This window comes from Papio anubis, chromosome 5 (genome assembly GCF_008728515.1).
Source record: "Papio anubis isolate 15944 chromosome 5, Panubis1.0, whole genome shotgun sequence".
NCBI classification, from domain to species: Eukaryota; Metazoa; Chordata; class Mammalia; order Primates; family Cercopithecidae; genus Papio; species Papio anubis.
This window is the reverse complement of record NC_044980.1, coordinates 71503915-71526836: the sequence shown is the minus strand read 5'-3', so window position 1 is coordinate 71526836 and position 22922 is coordinate 71503915. Positions and strand designations below refer to the sequence as shown.

Genomic DNA, 22922 nt, shown 5'->3' with positions numbered 1-22922 from the left:
TTCTCATTGGAACTTCTGAAAAAAAAACAAAAACAAAAACAAAAACTCTTCATCAGCATTAAGAGCTTTCCCGAAGCTTGATCTTCAGAGTCTTGCTTCCTGATTTCCAGACAGAACTGAGTTAAAAACATAGTAACTGGGTTCGTTTGTTTTCCTGTCTCCAAGGCGTTTGGCCCCATGTTAATCCTCCCCGCCGAGGCGGGAGAGGAACACTTAGTCACTCACACTGCTCACTGACATGAGCCAGCGATGGAAACGGTGACTTGACAAAGTGCTGGCCGGGGAAATGGAGTTCTCCCTCAAGCAGGACCAAATATTTCCCAAATTAATTCTGACAAAGCGAATTTAACATTCAACCTTCTGGAGTTTCTCAGAATAGTTTAGGGTATTTTAAGTCAACTCTGTATTTGTTGCCTGTTATTCACATTTCTAACCTCAACTACCTGTTGGGTCCTGCTACACTGACATCAAATACTTTTCTTTTCCACGTTGGACTATGGATGTTTTTATCTTGTGAAAATTCCCTGGGAGAGTGAGGCCACAGTGATGTCTTTGATGGGATGTTGGGGTCACATGGAGGGTGCTGTGTCACCTTCAGGAAAGAGTGGAGCGCTGTCTTGTCTTCCTCATTTGGTTTTTGAGGTGCATGCAATTGGCAGTAACGTAATAATGCATATCATGGTAAAAAAAATCGCTCACCTCCACTGAGTTTTTGTGTGGACCCAACTTGGGCTCAGAAGATTACAGATGGTTGGGGTGCATTGTTGAATGTTAAAGTGTGTGGCCTTAAGCGTTAGGCACAAGCCCACTGCTATTCTGGGTGATTTAATTTACTTTGATGAGGAAGGAACGATTTGGTGCATTTGAATGACAGAATAGATAACTGCATATCACTGGGATGTAAGTATAACATGGGTCCAGAAGAAGACCGCAAAGACAGTATTTCAGTAAATGCTGCCAGGCCTTGTCTCACAAAGACTGGGTTGTATTTTTGAGTGGCTAATTAGGAGGTATTTTTTTTTTATTATACTTTAAGTTCTAGGGTACATGTGCATAACGTGCAGGTTTGTTGTATACTTGTGCCATGTTGGTGTGCAGCACCCATCAACTCATTATTTACATCAGGTAAAACTCAGAATGCCATCCCTCCCGGTATTTTCAATTTAATGTTGCATTCGCTGTGACTCAGATAGAAAGTCAAGATGATTGTTTTTAATAGCTTATTTTAGACCTTAGCTACCAGAAAAAGTCATTGACTATTTCTAAACCCAAGGAGGTTTGAGTGCTGATTGACTCACAGTATTTGTGTTCCGATGAGTCTGTCCACACCCAGCCTGTATGTGACACACAGACTCGGAGTGTAGGGTGGAGTGGCGAGGCAAGAAAACGGAGTGCTCTGGAGAGTGGTGGGGTGGGCCGGGGCTGCAGAGACCAGCAGAAGAGGCAGAGAGGGGGGCTTTGTTCGTTTCCCACTGAGGGGCCAAAGAACAGCTAGTGGGAGAGACCCAGGTTTGAAGCTGCTGGCACAGGACTTGGGGAGGCTGGGGTGGCTCTGCTGCCTTCTTCAGCAGGCTCAGGTTTTGACAGGAAGAAGCTGGAAGGCAGTGCTTGGCCAGAGAGGAGGCTCTACCGTGCTCACACTTTCCTGCTGCTTTGGTGTTGAGCCATATTACTTTTCTTCTTAGCTCCTTCACAACTGCCCTCAGCACCTTGCAGTGGCCATTTTCAGCTATTTAGATACTCCCCAGCTCTCACTGTGGTATCCTATTCCCAAACGCAGCGTGTTTATTTTAACTTGTGTCTTCAAGCAGTTTTTAGAAGGTGCACACTTTTTACCTTTTCCTCTTTGTGTCAGGATAGTTCTCCTTAGTCTGTAGCCATTTTCCCATTTCATCTCTTTTCTTTTTATTCCTACTCCCCCCTTTATCCTCCAAGGGATGAAAACAACTTGATTTTTATCAAGGTGAGTGTTAATAAGTGGCTGTGTGTTTCTAACACACTAGCCATGTGTGCCCCGTACAGACTGCTTAGATGTGAGCTGTGTGGGCGTTCGTTCTTATTAATGACCCCACGAATGACCTGCTCAATTCATTTTTCCAAGGTTATGGATCTGTGACTCTCTTCTTTAACCATTACTGTTGCTACCATTTACTGAATGCTTACTCTGTGCATTACAATGCTTTGTGCAAAGCACTTTACGTGTATTCTCTCATTTAGTCTTCATCTCTACCCTGTAAGATATCCTCCTTTTATAGCTGGGGAAATGGAGGTCTAGGGAGGTTAGTGGTTATCCTGCTTTATTCTGCCAGTGTGTCCTGTAGTCAGCACTTGACCCGCATCTCAGGCCCTAGGTCTCAACCCTACCTTCTGGAGCAGGATTGTCCCCTGGGGACATTCAGCAATGTCTAAAGACATTGTTTTTGGCCTTGACTGAGAGATTGCTCCTGGCATACAGTGGGGAGAAGCTAGGAATGCTGCTAACCATCCTTCAGTTTATAGGACCAGCCCCTACAGCGAAGAATTATCCAGCCCCAAGTGTTAGAAGTACCGAAGCTGAGAAACGCTGTTATATCTAGAAACCTTTAGCTTTAATACCCAAGTATTATAATACCAAGGGGTACCAAGTATTATAATACCAAGGGGTACCAGAACACAATGTTCTAAAGTTTTAATTATTTCAAGAAATATTTATTGATTGCGTAGTTTCAAGCATTTAAAAAATACTCAATAGGGAGAGAAATATGTAACTGTTTCCAAAGAGAAAACATTTCATGAGATTCCTAACTTTTGAGATTCTGAGAATTTCTAACTTTTTTTTTTTTTGAGACAGGTTCACATTCTGTGCCCCAGGCTGGAGTGCAGTGGTGCAATCTTGGCTCACTGCAAACTCCACCTTCTGACTTCAAGCGATTCTCGTGCCTCAGCCTCCCGAGCAGCTGGGGCTACAGGTGCCCACCGCCATGCCCAGCTAATTTTTGTATTTTTAGTAGAGATGGGGTTTCACCATGTTGTCCAGCCAGATCTTGAACTCCTGAGCTCAAGTGATCCGCCTGCCCTGGCCTCCCAAAGTGCTGGGGTTACAGGCGTGAGCCACTGCGCCTGGCGGGATTTCTAACAATTCTTATACCTCCATTGTGATATTATTGTTGGAACAGAGCGTGACATTTGAATAATTACGCCAGACGTTTTTTCTTTGATTCCCAGTTAGAAGCTGCATACAGATAAATTCTCGCTAGATGTCAGCAGGAAATTTTAAAATTGTGAAACTTGGTGTCTTGGGCTTATTTGGGTCCCATGAGTGAGTGTGCCCCAAGACCTCACTGAGCAGCTCAAGGGAAAAGGCCGTGAGGCTGAGGAGCATAACCCGGGTGCAAAGTGAGCAAGGCTTGGGTTTTCCTGAGAACGAGGCTGGGTGTGGGTTCTGTGTGGAGCGAGCCTTGTCGCCTTAATGACAACCTTCTGTTTCTGTTTCTAGTCATGTGCTCAGCTCCTCTGCTCATCAGGTAAAACCCAGTGTTCCCGGTTGGAGAAGTTTAAGGTCTTCCTGTTTGTCTGAACTCCTGGCAGCGAAAACAGACATCTGTGCATTGTCCGGCTCGTTTCCTTCCCCCCAGCCCCCTGCCCGGCCCCTCCACAGCATCTACACCATTGTGTTGTTCACATTCTTCCTTATCTTGACCTTGTGCTAACTGCCTGTTTATTGTAATGACTCCTCAGATAAAGTACTGCTTGGGACTTTTTAAATTAAATGTTCAGGGTTGAGAAATTGAGAATTCAGCTAAAATGCAGCGCACAACATTTTGAAGTGTATCTTAGGCCACGGCAAGACTGACTTCAGTTCCTGCTAGACTCGTTACTTCTTTTTAGGGGGAAATGCTTGTTTCTCAGGGTGTGACTGTCAGTGACAGCCATTGGCCCCTGTGGGCCATCGCCACCCTCCTTCTGTCCTCGCCATTGCCTTCTAGGACCATCCCCCCTCATTCTTCATCCTTGGTAGGTTGTCTGTCTGGCAGGTTGTCTCTTGTCCTCTGTCTCTTTGGCAGATTTACCCCCTTTTGCCTGTCTCGGGCAGATAGCATCCCCAGGGTACATCCTGGTCCTCCCGCCTTCTTCTACACCCTCACCGTGGGGGAGCTCCATCCTACCCTGGGCTTTCTGTACACTGAGAGTTCCCAAGTCTCCTGAGTGCCTAACATACTTAAAGTAGTTCAGGGTCATTCTTGTTCCTCGTAAACCATTATAAAAAGTTCACAAATAATCCTGTGAGTTAAAAAGTGAATTTGAATGGGTATGAGGGGCTGTGAGAACATAAGGTCAGTTTTCATTCTTCTGTTTGAAATTCATCATACTATATAGCTAGCAGATATGCCTGGGTTAAAAAATCACTCGCCCCTTCATTTTCCATTTTTACTTGCAGAAATACACACACACACCACAGACACACACGTGCACATACCAGAAACGGGTTATCAGCCATTTCTGTCTTGCTGAGAACATAAGCCATGTCAGCATGGTCCAACCCTTTTGACTTCTATTAAGTGTTTTTATGCAACCATCTGGGGTTATACAACAGACGCAGAAAAACTTCAACCCTTTCCCCCCCAACTACAACTCTCCCATTTGAATTAACCATCTGTTTACTTCCCAGATATTATATCCCTGATGAGACCTTATCTTGGTGTTCTCAAGATTCTCACCCCTCGGTCCTGCCCGACCCACCTCAAGGCACTGCGTTCTCAGTGACCTAGTTTATGGTCTTCAGTGGCTCAGGTCTTCATTATGTCTGTGTATTTCCTGATTCCAGCGTTAATAACAGTTTCCGGAGGGCGGTAAGAGTATCTTCAGGTCTCCTTGCCTGCCTTCCCTCTCCCCCGCCATTGTCGAGTACTTCAACCTTGGACAATCAGTTGTGAACAAGGTATTAGTTCTAGAGGTGTCTGGATTGCCTTACCACTTTAGAACTTCAGTGCTTGGCTCGATGAAAGTTGGCTGTAGTAATCACAGTGATAAACAGGTGTCAGCAAATGTATATTAATGTGAATTCTCTGGTTTGGGAGGTCAGCAATATGAGAGATTCCTTTTAAAAATTTTTTTTTTTTTTTTTTTGAGACAGAGTCTCACTCTTGTCACCCAGGCTGAAGTGCGATGTGCAATCTCGGCTCGCTGCAACCTCAGCCTCCTGGGTTCAAGCGATTCTCATGCCTCAGCCTCCTGAGTAGCTGAGACTACAGGTGTCCGCCACCATGCCCAGCCAAATTTTTGTTTTTTCAGTAGAGACAGGGTTTTGCCATGTTGGTCAGGCTGGTCTTGAACTCCTGAGCTCAGGTGATCCACCCGCTTCAGCCTCCCTAAGTGCTAGGATTACAGCTGTGAGCCAACACGCCTGGCCAATGTGACTCCTTTTAAGTGCTTTAGTTTTAGCTGATGTTTAATGAGTATTATTTTCAAGTAGCAAGAGGTTTAGTGAGAAGAGAGGAAAAAGCAAATATTCTGGGTTCTGGGAAAAATTATTTTTGCAGAATTGATGCAGCTTCACCTGTTATTACCTCAGAAATCCATCAGGACTATTAAGAGCCCGGGCCCTTGGTTTCCTGGGGTGGGAGGAGGGGTCGCATCTACACACAGCAAAAGAGTTATTGCTCTCCTCCGCATGGCCAGCCTTAGAAGGTCCGCATTTTCATTCCTGCCCACATCACAAAGGCCTGAGATGGTTCAGCACTTCCTTTTATGAATAGCCATCTCTGCTAAAGGGCAGATTGGAACAAAAGTTAGGAAATCAGGAGGATTGAAAGTGGACGTGTTTGGGTCATTCTTATTGTTGACATAGCTTTATTCTCACAACCCAAACTTTCAGCCGACTTGTCAATTTAAGATGTGCGTGGCTGACTGCCAAGTAATTTATCTTATCAGAACCTCTCACCCCTGACCTTTGCTATTGGTGATTATCATCGTAATCAGATCAATTTTACTGAACCTTATAAAATACTGCCTTTGACAGCATGGGAGCCAAAATTTTCTTAATATTTAAATCTATCCATGGTGTTATTGATAATGCCAAATAAAATTACAAATCACTTTAAATTAATGTCAGCTCAGTAGCTTCATCACCAGACTATTGGGTTGGAGTATTAGATTCTAAAACATCATTTGAATCATTTAGTTGATAACAAAACAAGACATTTTATTAGATCATTAATAAAAATACTCATCAGAAATTGCCCCTGGATAGATGTAAATCAGCCTTCTGGTGCCATTTGTAACTGATGAGAGAATTGTACTGCTTGATTTTAATAATTCACTGAGGAATGGAGGATAAATAGCAAATGTTAATTTTGTAGGACAGTTTCATACAGTTTATGTTTTGAAATGAAAGGGACATGACTTCTGACTCTTGCCTGAAGCTAAGTCACTTAAAAAGGAGTCTCCCATAGTGCTGGCTTTTTTCAGCTTTAGAATTCCAATTGATATGTACGTGTTAATCAGTTGGCACCTTTCTTGACATATGTAAGAAAGCAAAATAGAAATCCTTTTAAAAACGGTTAAAACTTTGTATTCTGCCATGTCCTTTGGCATACAGCTATCAAATTGTTAATGATTCCAAGCATTTTACTTGTCTGAAACAGGAAGCAAAAGTATATCAGAAAGGAACAGTTGGTGATTTTTCAAAACTGAGTAGGGGTCCTTTAAAGGCAGGGTCCATCTCTGCGGCCCAGTGCAGGGGGGACCTCATTTTTAGCAGTTAGCCCAAAGACCGGAGTGGGGAATGCTCTACCATATTCCCAAGAATAGAAGTCAGAGTTAGATTCTCCCACCCCAGGAAAAAAAAAAAAAACATATGAGCAGAAGAGGGAGCCAGGCCAGCCCACACCCTTGGCCAGGGCCCTGGGCCAGCCCCTTGTGTAGTGCCCACGGGTGTGCCCCGGCCATGCCCAGCTCTCCATCAGCCACGGCTGTCCCTTGCCATTCCTGGTAACCTGTGGGGTCTCCCCCTCTTCCTTCCACCCAGAGACCTCCGTCTCCAGAGGAGCAGGTCTTATGGAGCCATCTGCTCTGGGAGGAGCCTCTAATCTGGGAGAAGGTAGAAGAGGTGGTCATATGCTTGAAATGACTGACTTTTGGAGCTGAAAGTGACAGTGGTGATCTGCAAGTGCAGCGCCTTCACTTTGGGCCTGAGACATTGAAGCCAGTGGAGGCAGTGGAGCCGTGCGAGGTCACACACCCATTAGCCAAGAGCCGGGCCTGGGTCGGGACCCATGTTTGCCTGCCTGCCTGCCTGCCTGCCTAGTGGTCTTTTTCCCTTGTCTATTACTTTGCCATTGGACAAATTTCCTTCCACAGAGAGTTAGAATGATAACAGAAGGTGTTTTTATGGCCTTGGGGAGATAAACAACAGAAAAATAAATGTTGACCAATATGATGATAATAGTAATGATTCCTACTATGTCTTGGCACCTGCAGTTATGCCTGACCCTCCGTGCACAGTTTTTGTGTTCCACCCGAAAAGTGTGGCAGCGACTTTCCTTACCCCTACTTTAGAGATGAGGACACTCTCCTTAGAGAGGTGGCGTTTATTGCCCAAAGACACAGAGCTAGTTAATGCTAGAGCGTGATTTATAGCACTGAAGCCATGCCAGCTCTGTGTTATATCCTTTCCGCCACACAACGCCTTTTCCGGGGGAAATTAGTATTTGAAGGAAAGGCTAATTACCTACCTGCCAGATGGGCTCCAGAACCTGAAGATCTAAGTGGCAAAAGGAGTGCCTGAGACATGACCCCAGAAGTGGTCGTGTTTATGCCAGGTCAAGGGACGGGGAGGCTGGATCCGTTGCAGGGGGATAGTCCACACGGATGGAGTGCTTGCCATGTGCTAAGTGCTGTTCTAAGCTTGATTCTTATTTTAACTTAGTTGATCCTCACAACATCCCTATGTGGTAGGCTATTACTCCATTTTACAGACACAGGAACTGAGGAACATGGGCCCAATTTCACCTAAGGTCGCTACTGAGGACCTGGTAGAACCAGGGTTCAGATGAAGAGTCTGCCTCCAGACTGAGTCATTCTTACATGCTGCCTTTCTGGATGAGCTCCTTGCCCTGGAGGGGTGGAGGCGAGGGGTTTTGTCCTGTGTACCCTTCGTGAAGCCTGACAGATCCTCCCCAGAGGCAGATTCTGGCTGTTGCCATGTTATACTGGAACCCAGAATTAGCCACCCACTTGTGGGGTACAGAGAAAAGGAACTTCTTGCGAGGCCTCAGGTGATCAGGACTGTGAGAAATGGTTTGCTGTGATGAGGTCTGTCCTAACCATCTCAAAGAAGTATCTGTCAGCATCCCAGGGACATGCTCCTTTTTACCACCTAACCAAAATCCAGTCTAGTTTCTCTTCTGTGGATTCCCCCAGGCTCTCTTGCCTCGCGTCTCTCTCTCAGGGAGGGCTGTGTGGGTTCTCAGTGGTCATCTTCTCCAGCCTGGCTCATGCTGGGGAGCAAGGTAGCTGGAGCCCCTGGGAGTCCATAGCACTGGGCGTGGAATGAGACAGGCTTCCTCTGCCCACCTTGCTTAGCAGCCCATTCAGGTGAGCACCTGGGGAACAGGGAGTTGGGAAGCCTCTCTTATAGAAATGACCTAAAGCCATTTCTGCCCCAGGCTTTTGCTTTGTTTTTAAGAGGCCTGGTTTCCTGACACATACTCACTGCTTCTGGGACATCCAGCTGAACTTTATCTCTGTTTACTATGCCTCACTATTGTTAGAAGCTACAATAATAAGTCCCTCTTCCCAGAAAGAGGACACTGGGATCATATGAACAAGTACAAGAGTTCAGACTTTTAAAAAGGGGTTTTTCTGTGACCATCTTGAACTTTGAGCGTGCAGTGACTTCATCTGGGCTGCAGTGAGGAACACTCATTGGGCCACCTCCTCCCAGCTGGCACATTCCTGAGTCATTACACCGGCTCAGTCCTGCAGGCCAGGCTGCTGCCCAGAGTTGAAGGATCATTCTGTATTCCAAAGTACCTAGAGCTACTGGCAGCTGCGCATCAAGCTCACATTCCCCTGAGGAGTGTGCATCTCGTTGGAAGCTGCACTGAAGCCCATCTGTTTTCAAAGCGTAGTATGAATCCTAAATATTTGGGGAATTCCTATAGTTAATGAATGGAGAAAGTATCAACCTTTCTACAGTTTTGAATGTGGCATTCTCATTAGGGAAAGTTGGAAAACCCTGGGTACCTTGATCCCTGGCCACAGATGATCCTCCCGCCTTGGCCTCCCAAACTGTTGGGATTATAGGTGTGAGCCACTGTACCTGGCCTGTTACTTTTCTTAATTAAAACTCTCTTATCCTGAGAAGACACAAGAGGTTCACTTTAAGACTTATATTTTGCCCAATATCACAGAATTCATTGTAAGCTTGAAAAACACCTTTCATTTAAAATTCCTATAAAGCAGTGGCATTAAAAGGCAACTCCTGAAATTCAAGTTTTAATTTCATGTAAACAAATTGAAAATGCTTTCGACCCCATGGTCTATACAGGCATAGGCATATGACCCCGGCTTATGGGATCTGGGCTACATCAGATTTTAGTGTCTCCCTTAGAGGTTGGTTTGTTCAGCTCCTCCTGCCTGTTGGACAGACACATAAAGAAAGACTTGCCTAAAGAGCTTTTAGATGAGGACATTTGTAGAAATAGAGGGAAAACAAACATAAAATATGCAAGTGGGCTTTAGAAGAGAAGGAATCATTTAGAAAACAGGACTAGACAAGTGGACCTTCCATCTCTGGCTGTAGACGCTGATATGGTTGGGCTGTGTCCCCACCCAAATCTCATTTGAAATGTAGCTCCCATACTCCCCACGTGTCATGGGAGGGACCCAATGGGAGGTAACTGAATCATAGGGGCGGGTTTTTCCCATGCTGTTCTCATGATAGTCAATAGTCTCACGAGATCTGCTGGTTTTATAAAGGGCAGTTCCTCTGCACATGCTTTCCTGCCTGCTGCCATGTGAGATGTACCTTTGCTCCTCATTCGCCTTCTGCCATGATTGTGAGGTCTCCCCAGCCATGTGGAACTGTGAGTCCATTAAATCTCTTTCCTTTATAGATTACCCAGTTTCGGGTATGTCTTTATTAGCAGCATGAGAACAGACTAATACAGATACCTCAGGATGGGAGGGGAAATGGCCTCTCTAGAAATGGGTGCCCAGAGGTAGGTTAATTGGATACAGGAGGAGTTGGAGTTGGCATCAAGAAAGAAACCTATGACTGGCCAGGATGAGTGCATTAAACAACAAACTTGACAGTGAGCATGGGGTCAGAGAGCTCACTGGGGGTCCCATGCCCAGAAAAAAAAGAGACTTGTTCAGGTGTGTTTGGAGGGAGGGGCTGCCAGGCAGCTGAGAATGTCAATAGTTTCAAGGGGAAGAGAAGCATCTTTTAAGAGGGGTCAGGTAAGAATCAGCAAGCCTGAAAATCTTATAGGTCTACCTCGTAGGGTCCTTGAGGTTCCCTGAGATGTGGGGTGGCCACGGCCACCTGAGTACCTCCTGAGTGACCAGCCCGACTCTGGAGGAGAGGAGTCTGAAAGAAGCAGAAGCCGTGTGGCCAACCGTTTAGTTTTCTGAACCCGTGTCCGGGCCCCTCAGGTGTAGGTGAAGAAAGGTAACAGTAATGAGTGGGGAGCCCCATTTTGCCATTCGCAGAATAGAGATTTCTGAAAACAGAAGTTAACTTTAGCGTGTGATGCAGAGACCACCCAGGACCCCAGGAAAGACAGGCTCAAGGGCACGAGGTTCTGAGTTAGTCTGCCCTGGCTTCTGGGGCCCCAGGCCCTGTCATCCTATCATCTTGGATATCCAAACTAGCATGGCGTTTTTTAAAAATGGAGAAAAACAACTAAAAATATATTTAATTTAGTAAATATTGTGAATGTCCAGATTATAGACATACTCATCAGAATAGACCTTTTAAAAATAGATCTTAAAAATCATCTTAAGTTGCTCCTGTACATTCAAAATTGCCCTTTGTGAGAAGCCCCCAGAGCAGGATTTCTCGACATTGATGATACAGACATTTGGGGCCAGGTAATTTTTGTTTAGCAGCACCCTTGTCCACCAGATACCAGTAGCACACACCCCCAACCCCATAGCTGTGACAGCCCCAAATGCCTTCGGACATTGCCAAATGTCCCCTGCGGAGTTGGGATGGGGACAGAATTGCCCCTAATTGGGAACCATAGATTCAGAGTTTTCCCAGAAGTCAGAGATGGGATGGAGAAGAGGAGTCGATCGGAAGTTGAGCCAAGGAAATTGGCAAAAGCAGGAGGTGTTGAGCATGTTTAGACTGTACCCTAAAGAATAATAGAATTGTTAGTGCATTTGGGTCCTCTTAAATATAATCAAGATGTCTGGATTTCTGTAGTCAGTGTGTTTTACGGGGTGGCCAGAGTGAGAGTTTCAAAACCTCCTTTGGTACATTTTTTTTTAAGTCATGCAAGGTCCTGTGCTTTTTGTGCCAGCACTATCCTTCCAGTTCTGAAAGCTGCTTTTGTCCTCTGAAGAAAAGGACCTGAATGTTTGGGCAGATCGTTTCATGCTGTACAAGGATTATCAGACAACAGATGAGCTGGGAGAACAGCTGGTTTCCCTACAGTCACTGGGCCCTGTGACCTGGGAGGCATCATGAGCTGTGCAGGGGACAAGTGATCTGGCCCCTGGGTCTGTCCTGACTGAGCCAGGCCACACTCCTCCTGCCTCTGCTCTTTACCTCCCTTCGCCAATACCATGGAGCCGACCTTTCCCACGCTGCCTCACAGTGGACTTTCTGTGAAAGGCTCTCCTGGGAGCTTGTGAGAAATGCAGATTCTGGCACCACCCAAAAAGTTTGAATCAATGGTTGGTTGGGGACCAGGAACGTCCTTTTTGAAACAGGTAGCTGTCATTCTCTGGGTGATGGTCCGGGAAACCACACTTTAAGAAGCAGCACTCTGGAGGGTCTTTCCAGCTCTTGGAAGGCAAAAGCACATACATTCTACTTCTCTTAATCCTCTCATCCTTGCAGAAGAAATGGGGATGGAGGCCATATTGCTGACCCTTGCGGGATTCATGTGTCTGAGGGAGACTGCAAGAATGAAAATAGAGATCAGCCAAGAATCTACCAGTCTAGCCTTTAGATGTAACTTCCAGTTTCTCTGAAATAGAGGATAGAGAACAAGTTGAAATGAAATCATGAGGAAATCGACAAATCCAGGTTGTTGAGTATTTTGTAGGACAACTAGCCCAGTGTCTTCAAATAGTCAATGTCAGGGGGAAAATAATGGGGATGGGGTGGAATAGGTTGTGGTGGGAAGACTATCCTTGACTAAAAGAACCTAATCAAATGCAATGTATGAGCCGTGATTGAGTCATGGTTTTAAGAAAACCGCTATTAAAAACAGTGCAGGGGTAGGGAAATTTGAGTAGGAACTAGACTTTGGGTATAAGGGGATTATTGTCCATTCTCTTGAGTGTCCTAATCTTGTTGTGGTTATATAGGAAAATGTTCTTATTTTTAGGAGGTGTATGCTAAAGTATTTAGGGGTGAAGTGTCAAAACATCTGCAACTCATTTTCAGATATTTGAGAAAATGTGTGAGTGTGTATGCTACAGATTGATGGAACAGATACAGGAAAATGTTAACAAATGTTGAATCTGGGTGTTGGGTATGTGGGTGTTCATTGTCTGTTCTTGCCAACTCATATCTATGTTTGAAAACGTTCATAATAAAGTTGAAAAACAGAACCAGGGTGAGTAAGCAAGGTAGTGTTCTTCGAAACATTGTTTGTCCTGGCCTCATTCTTTGGGTGTGCTGTTCCCATCAGGATGGGGACTGAGAGCTTTTTGATGCCGCCTTGATCAACGTCTTTCCGGTTTCCCTTATTCTTTCCAGGTAGATAAGAACTTTGCTCCTGAGTTTCTGTCCGGGTGATCCAGCCGATGGGCACTGGGTGGTTCTGGCTTCACATGTGCTTTCTTCCCTGCTGACAGCAGGAAGCTGCCAAAGACAGACCCGGGATTTAAGTGACAAACCCCAGCTCAGCTCTGCTGAGGACCTTCACTCTACCTTTTCAAAGTAGGGCTCTGGGAAGAATCCGTACACAGGACTGACTCCCACAGACCAGCCATTTAGAAACTCCTCTTTGCTCCCTATCCTATGGTATTAATGTAGGTTTCTGCAGGATTCTCATTTGTCTTTTTTTTTTTTTTAAGTGAAGAGGCTTTACTTTGCACACCTTTGTGCCAGTCATCGTTTTCTGAACATCAAGAGGGCTGTCTAGATTATCCACAATCACCAGGGATGCGATAGTAAGGTCAGGTGTTCTCGAAGGGAAACGTATTTAGTGGCCCATGGAGAGAAGTCGTTTACGTAGAATGGCAGTGAAGGCCTGGTTTATGAAGTGGGCTTTGTGGAAGCAGGCATTACGGTTAATAGCAACGGATGCCAGGCCGAGGAGGGCTGTGCACCATATCCCTGTGGTTAACAGAGTTCTGTCATGAGGATCTCTTTCCCGTTTGATACAGATGTCTCAGTAGGTACCTGCCTTTGAGTACACTTCGCCAAACTGGTACACTTCACAGAGCACAGACCACTGCAGAAGGCCCCTGCTGCACTTCGAGATGGTCCCTTGTCCTGCCACCCTAAGAACTTTGCTTGCAGCCTCTATTAGTCCGTTTTTACACTGCTGGTAAAGACATACCCTAGACTGGGTAATTGATAAAGAAACAGAGGTTTAATGGACTCCTCACAGTTCTGCGTGACTGGGAATGCCTCACAAACATGGTGGAAGGCGAAAGACATGTCTTACATGGTGGCAGACGAGAGAATGAGAACCAAGCAAAAGAGGTTGCCCTTATAAAACCATCAGATCTCGTGAGATGCATTCACTACCATGAGAACAGTAAGGGGGATCCACCCCCATGATTCCGTTATCTTCCACCAGACCCCTCCCACAACACGTGGGAATTATGGGAGTATAATTCAAATGAGATTTGGGTGGGGACACAGCCAAACCATATCACAGCCCCCAGGAAGCCTCAGTTTTAGTCAGCCTTGCGTATCACAACTGTTCCTCTGAGAGTAGCAGTTAGCAAACTTACTAGGGAGAACAGAGCATCTTTTCCCCCCGTTGAAAACAGAATAATGAAGCCCTCATCCCAGCCAATCTTGTGTGAGTGTGAGAATTTGGTGCAGTGAATGAGGAAATGTTTTAGCACAAAGGAGAGGGAACTATATTATTTTAACTTAAGCATGTGGGTCCTTAAGCAATCCTGCCTTCAGATAGTTCTCAGGCATTTTGCTAAGCCCAGACGTCCCATCTTCTCCTCTCCTGAACTTTTACAGCCTTTTTCTTCAGATGCTGCAAACTAATTGCATTCCTCACTCTGAGCAGACCTTGCTGGCCAGGGCAGTGGACACTGGAGTAGTCATTAAGATACAAGTCACCTGAGAGGTTGTAGGAGCCCTGCAGTTCTGCAGGAGGACAAATATGAATGTTCTCATTGAAAAATTATATTCAGGCTGGGGCAATGGCACAGGCCTGTAATTCCAGCACTTTGGGAGGCCAAGGTGGGTGGATGACCTGAGGTCAGGAGTTTGAGACCAGCCTGGCCAACATGGCGAAACCCCATCTCTACTAAAAAAAATTTAGCAAGGCATGGTCATGTGTGCTTGTAATCCCAGCTGCTCTGGAGGCTGAGGCAGGAGAATTGCTTGAACCGGGGAGGCAGAGAGATTGCAGTGAGCCAAGATCATGCCACTGCACTCCAGCCTGGGTGACTAAGTGAGACCCCATCTCAAAAAAAAAAAAAAAAGAAAAAAGAAAAATTACATTTAACAGAAAAGGGATGGGACAGAGATTGGCTGGGCATAACTAAAATGGTTTTCTAATCAAATGGGAAGGCTTTATATAAAGCACTCAACAGGCTGGGATTGCCACCTGTGGACTCAAAGTATTTGTGAGCCTGGTGGGCACGTGCAGCCTCTCAGGGCCTCCTGGGAGTCTTTTTGGTTCATTTTCTTGTTCTCTTTTAGAATGATTATTTTCATTATAAACAATCTCCTCTAAAGCCCTCAGTAACTTTTTTCTCAAAAGGCTTTCTTTTTTTTTTTTTTTTGAGATGGAGTCTCGCTCTGTCGCCCAGGCTGGAGTGCAGTGGCCGGATCTCGGCTCACTGCAAGCTCCGCCTCCCGGGTTCACGCCATTCTCCTGCCTCAGCCTCCCGAGTAGCTGGGACTACAGGCGCCCGCCACCTCGCCCGGCTAATTTTTTGTATTTTTTAGTAGAGATGGGGTTTCACCGTGTTAGCCAGGATGGTCTCGATCTCCTGACCTCGTGATCCACCCGTCTCGGCCTCCCAAAGTGCTGGGATTACAGGCTTGAGCCACCACACCCGGCCTCAAAAGGCTTTCTATTCGGTACTATCTGGAGGAGGAGCTGAGAATGAGTCAGTTGGAGTAGGCTATACCTTCTGGCTGAATGCTAATTTATCTCCACCAGGTAGATTGGCAGCTGAGTTAGGTAGTGGGGAAACAGGAAGACCAGGACTCTGCCCTTGAAGGCAGCCAGGAAAGTTTAGACATGAGTGACCTCGTCCATCTCTAAGTAGCCTGTGCTTAATGTTTTCTGTGTGCAGTGGCCAGGTTTCTGTAATCTACTGGGCACCTCCACTGGACCAATAGTTGTCTGAACGGTGTCATCTATGTTGCAGGAAAAGCTTCTGAGGGCAAGGAGTTGATACTTGTTGAGCACTTACTCTGCCAGGCACTGTGTGGGTGCTTCAGTAGGTTCTTGTTCATTCCTTGCAATAATCTGGTGAGGTAGGCTACCCTTACCAGCTCAGATGAGGAAGCTCTGAGAAGTTAGACATGCACATGGTCAGTACTGGAGCTGGCTTTGGAACCCATACCTGATGGACTCCCTTCCCTTATCCAGTGCTCGGCATAGCGTTGTGACACATGCACACACACCCTGACAATTAAGTGCATATGTTCCTAGTAGTGCACGAGCTGTGTCCCCAAAATAGCATCTTGTATAGCAACCACCATGATATGACGATTTTAAAATACATCATGTTTCAAGGGATGGGTAGATCACATGCTAATTAGGAAGTCAGCCAGCAGGCAGACAGCTGGTGCAGGGTGTAGAAACGGGCATTTTAAGCTTTGACACTGGGCTTCCTTATTTCCCCGCTTCTCTTCCTCTTTGATAACTCCCTGCCTCACCCCACTCCCAACATGCCAGGGGGCTCTTTGCAGTTCTCATGGAGTTGACTTGACCTCAGTTAATGAGATCTAATCATTCAGAGCAGGGCCATGTGCCCAGATGTAAGCTGAGGGATTGTTCTTGGCCTTGAAATGGGGCAGAAAACGGGGCTGCAGACCAGCACTGCTGGCCCCCATTTCAGGGTCTAGACTCCTCTGAAGAAGGCTTGAGCCATTGGAGCAATGTCTTCTGGTAATGAAGTCATTCCTCCTTGGGGACAGAATGAGGCCTCTGTGAAATGAGAAACAATGGGCACGTTGAGTTCCAGACCTGGGGTGAATCGAAGCTTAGGCAGAGGCACATGGGATGAATTGGGACAATTCAAGGGATGCATTCTTCATAGACAAGGTTCTGTTGTCAACAAGTCCACTCAGTTGTAATGATGCTTAGTTAACGGTCATTAATGTCTTTTAAAAATAATTTCCTCAAGTAAGGCATGAACTCTTAAGGTTTTTTTCCCTCTGAGTTTTAATTAGTGTAAATTATTTTGTCTAAAAATCACCCTGTGAAAAATGGATGAAATATAGGTGTGGGAGCAATGTTTTGTTTATTCTTTTTCATGGGATTGTTTCTTATTTACCTATGAAGCAAACACACATGTCTCTGCTAGTAATTTAATTTCCAGGAAATAAAAGTGGGGTGTTGCTACTCTCTACTGTTAAGCAAAAGCGCTTGGTGCAAGTTTCGCAAAACTTAACTCACCTAGTACCAAAACAGCAGGCCAAAAAGTCTTGCAAACTTAAAAAAAAAAAAATCCACTAATAGAGTTGATTGCCATTCTTGCCTCCTCCACTCTGGATCCCTGTGCTGTTTGACTTTTTCCAGTAAAAGATGAGGGAGCGGGAGCCCTGTCCTAAGAGTGCAGCAGCAACCGGGACAGTGCTCCCTGGGTTGGGAGCAGGACCTGGCACTAGCCGCCTCCTTCCATAGCGCTCCCAAGAGAGAAGGTTAACTGCCACATAAGAGTTCTGAGTGCAGTGATGTCAGGGAGAACTTGAAACAAACGCAGCGAGTGCAACAACCGCCTGGCATGCTGGCCGGCCCGGGGCTTGCTGGCAGGGTTCTGCGGGCGCGGGCCGGGCTTGGACTGTGTCGCTGCGCGGCGGGAAGGCGGGGCGGGGCCTGGCGGCGCTGCTAACCGCCCTCCCTCTCCCCTAGGTGAGGCCGCAGGCGGTGCTCTGGGTCCGGGAGCGCTGTCCCCAGCATGAACGCGGCCGGCGGCGGGAGTGAATGACTGCAGCTGCGACTTCCTTCCCGGGCCGCCCGAGCCTCCTTCCCCACCGACTTTCTTTTTTTGATTAACTCCGTGGACTCCTGACTCTTTCTTCGCCTGGAACATCAATATGTGTCATGTCATTGTCACCTGTCGCTCGATGCTCTGGACCTTGCTGAGTATTGTAGTGGCTTTTGCCGAGCTCATTGCCTTCATGAGCGCAGACTGGCTGGTCGGGAAAGCGAGGAGCCGCGGCGGCGCGGAGCCGGCGGGCCCAGGCGGGGGCTCCCCCGAGCCCTACCACCCCACCCTGGGCATCTACGCCCGCTGCATCCAGAACCCAGGGATGCAGCACTTCCAGAGGGACACGCTGTGCGGGCCCTACGCCGAGAGCTTCGGCGAGATCGCCAGCGGCTTCTGGCAGGCCACAGCTATTTTCCTGGCTGTGGGAATCTTTATTCTCTGCATGGTGGCCTTGGTGTCCGTCTTCACCATGTGTGTACAGAGCATCATGAAGAAAAGCATCTTCAACGTCTGTGGGCTGTTGCAAGGAATTGCAGGTAAGAAGGCAGGACCCCGGGCACGGTGGGATGCAGGGATGGAGAGCTGCCGGTGCAGCGCACTCTGGCACCGGGCATTTGCTTCCTGCCAGTTTTGGAGAAGACCATTTTCTCTCTAATCAGGTTTCCTTTGCCCCTTCCGTTCTAGGCGACGTTTGTGTGCTGCTCGCATGGGCCTCTTTCCCCTGTCTTACCCCACAAGAAAACGGGCTTGTTCTTCTCTGGTGTTACATGGTCCTCCTCATTGCTTATTTCCTCGGGGTCTAAGGTGTTGGTTTTGGTTTGAGTAACTACTCCTACTTTTTGTGTTTCCCATTAAATTAAAAGCATGCTCTCCACTTCAGTGCAACTCCCTGAGGAATTACGGAAAGCGTGAGTCCCACCTTCAGCAAGCACTCGATGCTAAGAGGAATGTAAGTGGGGTCGCTCATTAAGAAGCAGCAAGCCTGCTTCCCCATCCACTCTCCGCTCCAGCCCCCAGATGATTTCAGCTTGGGCGGGGAAGACAGGGGCTGGGAAGGAATTAGTATCAGCTGCTGTGTGTTTAGTGAGGTTCTGGTTTAAATTGTCTGTCTCCTAGAGCCTGACAGAATGTTCTGTGCACTCAGATCAGAAAATGCAAGCTAACTCTTCCATTTTCTGGGAATTTCTCACTCACGAGCTTATTAGAAATGGGCAGAAAGAAAAGGATGAGCTCTTTACAGTGGTCCCAGGGAGAAGGTTGTGAGCTGCAGGGAAAGCATCCACGGCTACCAGCACTTTTGTAGGCTTCCCTGCGTGGGTTTGAAAGGTGGGTCCTGAACCAATGGGATAATAGTCTGTCTAGGTTTGATTCAAGGTTCTTGTTCTGGGTGACAGAAATTCACACACAAACACACAGCTGAGTTTGAAGACATCCCCAAAGAAGTAGAGGAGTAGACTCTTGCTTTGATATTCAGAAAACAGGTGCTTACTTTTTAACCAAGACATTAATCTAGACTCTAACAGGACAAAGTTACCCACCTACAACCCTAAATGAAGGGCACAGGTGATTCATCCCTCAGCAAATTCTAGAGGTGTGTGCACAGGATTCTTCAAAATAAAGTTATACACTGAGCCATGTGTCCAGGGCAGTAAAGCAGCAGCCCCCAAACGAATGCACTCTAGCCGGCCTCATAGCAAACTCTTGAGCTCAGCAGGGCTGGCTTCCAAATAAACAGATCAAATGACAGTTTTTTCCCAAACAGCCGATAAGATAAAGTTTACTGTTCCTCAAATCTTAGGAGGCCCCTGTGTAGGGTGGAGGTGGGGAACGGGGAGTAATGGGCCAAGAGAAATGACAGAGGGCCTGCTCCTTAGTTCTGATTTGTTTTCATGGAGGAATACACCATCCAGACACCAGGCCCCTTAAACTTTCTGGCCCAAAGGGACAAGTCTCAGGTCCCTCATCTCTCCATCTGCCAGGATCAGCCATACCACAAGTGACCCAGGCACTCATGGAATTTGGGAGACCAGGATTCTGTATTTCAGCATTGCTCCTCAATAGCAGTTTCACATGAGATAAATGTACCACCCCGGGTCTCAGCGTTCTCCTTCTGAAAAATAGGAAGATTGGAAAATATGACCTTCTTTTAGAATTTTTAGGCTTAGAGTTTGATTCTGTGAAGCTCCTTGTCCCCTTTTGACTCACTTCTGAAGATGTCTCTCCCCTTCAGCTTGGCATCTCACCACCCAGAAATGTTAAAGGTGGGTTTCAAGACTGAGTCATCATTTTCTTTTTTTTTTTTTTTTTTTGAGACGGAGTCTCGCTCTGTCACCCAGGTTGGAGTGCAGTGGCCGGATCTCAGCTCACTGCAAGCTCCGCCTCCCCAGTTTTACGCCATTCTCCTGCCTCAGCCTCCCGAGTAGCTGGGACTACAGGCGCCCACCAACTCACCCTGCTAGTTTTTTTGTACTTTTTAGTAGAGACAGGGTTTCACCGTGTTCGCCAGGATGGTCTTGATCTCCTGACCTCGTGATCTGCCCCTCTTGGCCTCCCAGTGCTGGGATTACAGGCTTGAGCCACCGCGCCCGGCCCATCATTTTCTTATCAGAGAAATGTCCCTGCTTTATTCTCCTTGGACACAAGGTGCCTCAGGGGTGTGTGTGTGTGTGTGTGTGTGTGTGTGTGTGTGTGTATGCATGTGTATATCTTAAAACTTTTGCAGAGAAATGTTACTGAAGGCTTTTGAAGAGTCAAACATGTAGCTCAAGGGAAGCCAGCACACACAATTTATTAATCCTGTTGAAGAGCCCTGGTTGACCAGAGAGAAGGATTTCTGTTTACTGTTCCCTCGCTCTGTTGTATTTGTACATCCTTGATGATTTCATGCCTTTATTATGGGCTTTATTGATTTGCTGGTATGTAGATGAGACTCCTGGTTTGTCATGTAGGGGTGCTTCTTATCCTGAGAAACTTGATGATCCCACTATCTTCCAGTAAACCAGTGGCCATTTACTGGAAGGGGTGGGACATCTTGGGCCATAACACTAAACCTATCTTTGGCAGTCATTCAGAAGCAAAGCATAGTATCCTTCAAGACTATTTACATGCAGTTTATAATAAGGTGTTAGTTGAGTGAATTCCATCTCTGAATGTGGATTAGTCCAACACATTCTGGTACTCTCGTGTGCCTCACATTAATGGCACGGTGTTCATTATTGCACAAAGATTAGTATGGCTCTCCGGTATTCGAACGCTCCAGGGAGTTTTTTTTCTTTTTTCTTTTCTTTTTTTTTAAGACGGATTCTCACGCTGTTGCCCAGGTGGGAATGCGATGGCATGATTTGGCTCACTGAAACCTCCCCCTCCCAGTTTCAAGCGGTTCTCCTGCCTCAGCCTCCCAAGTTCCTGGGATGACAGGCGCCCGCCACAATGCCCGGCTAATTTTTGTATTTTTAGTATTGACAGGGTTTCCTCATGTTGGCCAGTCTGGTCTCAAACTCCTGACCTCAAGTGATCCACCCACCTCCGCCCCCAAAGTGCTGGGATTACAGGTGTGAGCCACTGTGCCTGGCCTCCAATGAGTTTTTCTTACTTTTCTGTCTGCACAAGGCCTCTGGGAGGAGGGTTGAGGAGAAAGAAGTAGGAGCACTCCTGAGGGCTGGTGCTGATCTTCTGCCTCTTTCCAGTCTAGAAGCTTTAACTTCCTCCTTACTCCTGTTACCTATGCAGCATCTTAAAAATTCTTAAATTACTCAGAATTTTAAATTGGCAGGAGGCAGAGATTCCTGCATAGTTTGACTGCTGTCTAGGAGCCACTGATCTAAGTGCTGAAATGCAGGAAATAACTGGTCTCTTTTCTCTGTCCAGCCTAGCATCACCCTTCAGAGAAGAAATCATGAAAAAGAGGGACTGATCTATACTTCTTATGTTTGGGGGTCACACCTGCAAGGGATACTCAGTGGGCGCTTTCTCCCCTATCGGAGGTCTCATCATGCACTTCAAGCCAGTGTAAGGGGCGCTGTGGTTCTTGCATCCATGGCTGAGGACGTTGCCACACTGGCATCCGAAAGGGCTGGCTGGCTTTCTCCCGTTGGCCAATCTGTGATAGCCTCTGGTCAGCCCCAGCCTCAGCAAGGACTTGCTGCAGCTGTGAGCACCGGCTTCTTCTCTCCCTATGCCCCGTCTCCCTCAGCCCTGGATCTCTTCAACACCGAAACAAATGGTGAGAAAGGAGCCCGTTGCCAGAGCAACAAAAAGATTCTTTAGAAATATACTCAGGCTGTGTTTGTTCTTACACCTTACATTTTGGCGAAAATGTGACTGGATGAAAAATGATCGTAAGCATATTATTTTGCTATACCTAATTTTAAGATATAAATAGGCCACAGGCTTGTGTAGCCTTCACTGTCTATAAAAAACACAGCACAATTAATCAAAATCTTGTCCGAGTTTAGAAATTGAGTGTGAAAGAATCTGCTACTTCAGTGGAAATCCCAAACTCTGGGCTAACTTAAACAGTAATGAAATATAACTATTGCCTGTTACGTGAATCCAGATAGCAGGATCTGCCTTCAGGGCCTGGCCTAATGGTGGACATCCGGCTGATACTTTCTAAATACTGTGCACGTGTCCTTGATGTTCAGCACTCACGCAGTAATGAGGGGTCAAGCCTCACCTGAATGTGCCTTTGAAACACGGACCAATTTGCCTCACTTTTCTGAGCCATAGTTTTCTCACTTGTAAAATGGGTATAATACTTTATACCTCAGGACTGTTTTGAGGATTAAGTTAGATGCTACATAAAAAGGCTTAAGCATAGTGCTTAACACACAGTAAATAATAAATGGTAGCTATAGAATCATTATTAAAGTATTTCTGCTTTCTTGGCAAGTTTTAGTATATTATAGGTTTCCTGGATTTGTTGCATTCTAAGGAACACGGATATCTTGTAGCTTTTAGAATTGACCTTATTCTGTTCAAATCAAACACAAATACAGTGTGTAGGGTCTTTCCCTGTCCTTAAGAGCCTGCCTGTGTTGGAGCTCAGGGCGCACAGCAGTCCTATGGCTTTGGTGTAACCAGGGGTGTCCTCAGATCATTTCTTTAAAAAGCAGGAGAGAGCAGTCAAATTGACAGGAAAACAAAGAGCTCCTTCCTCCCACTCCCCTTCCCCTGACATGCACATTTTGCATTCCTTCGCCTTCTGGAGGCAGCTTCTAGCCATTGAATGTTGATTGCAGGTGGCTTCCCAGAGCCTCCTGGCGGAGTAAACCACAGGCTGATTGGTCTTCAGAGGTGAGAACTTGTCCAAGGACTTGGCAGAGCCAGCAGCACACATCGGTTCGCATCCCTTTGGGATTCGTTACAAAAGCCGGTGATCAGCCAGCAGCGTT

The 22922-nt window shown here is 46.5% G+C and overlaps 1 protein-coding gene across 10 annotated transcripts in view; it reads left to right on the top strand.

Moving 5' to 3' along the window:
- The window catches only part of LHFPL2 (LHFPL tetraspan subfamily member 2), a 163056-nt gene that overhangs the window by 113996 nt on the left and 26138 nt on the right, over nucleotides 1-22922 (top strand). For all 10 annotated transcript variants that reach the window (XM_017959680.3, XM_009208661.4, XM_021939495.2 and 7 more), the window contains one exon: nucleotides 17451-18065. In XM_017959680.3, coding sequence (XP_017815169.1) covers nucleotides 17636-18065 — 430 coding nt within the window. In that variant the 5' untranslated portion in view covers nucleotides 17451-17635. The remainder of the gene's footprint in view (nucleotides 1-17450; nucleotides 18066-22922) is intronic.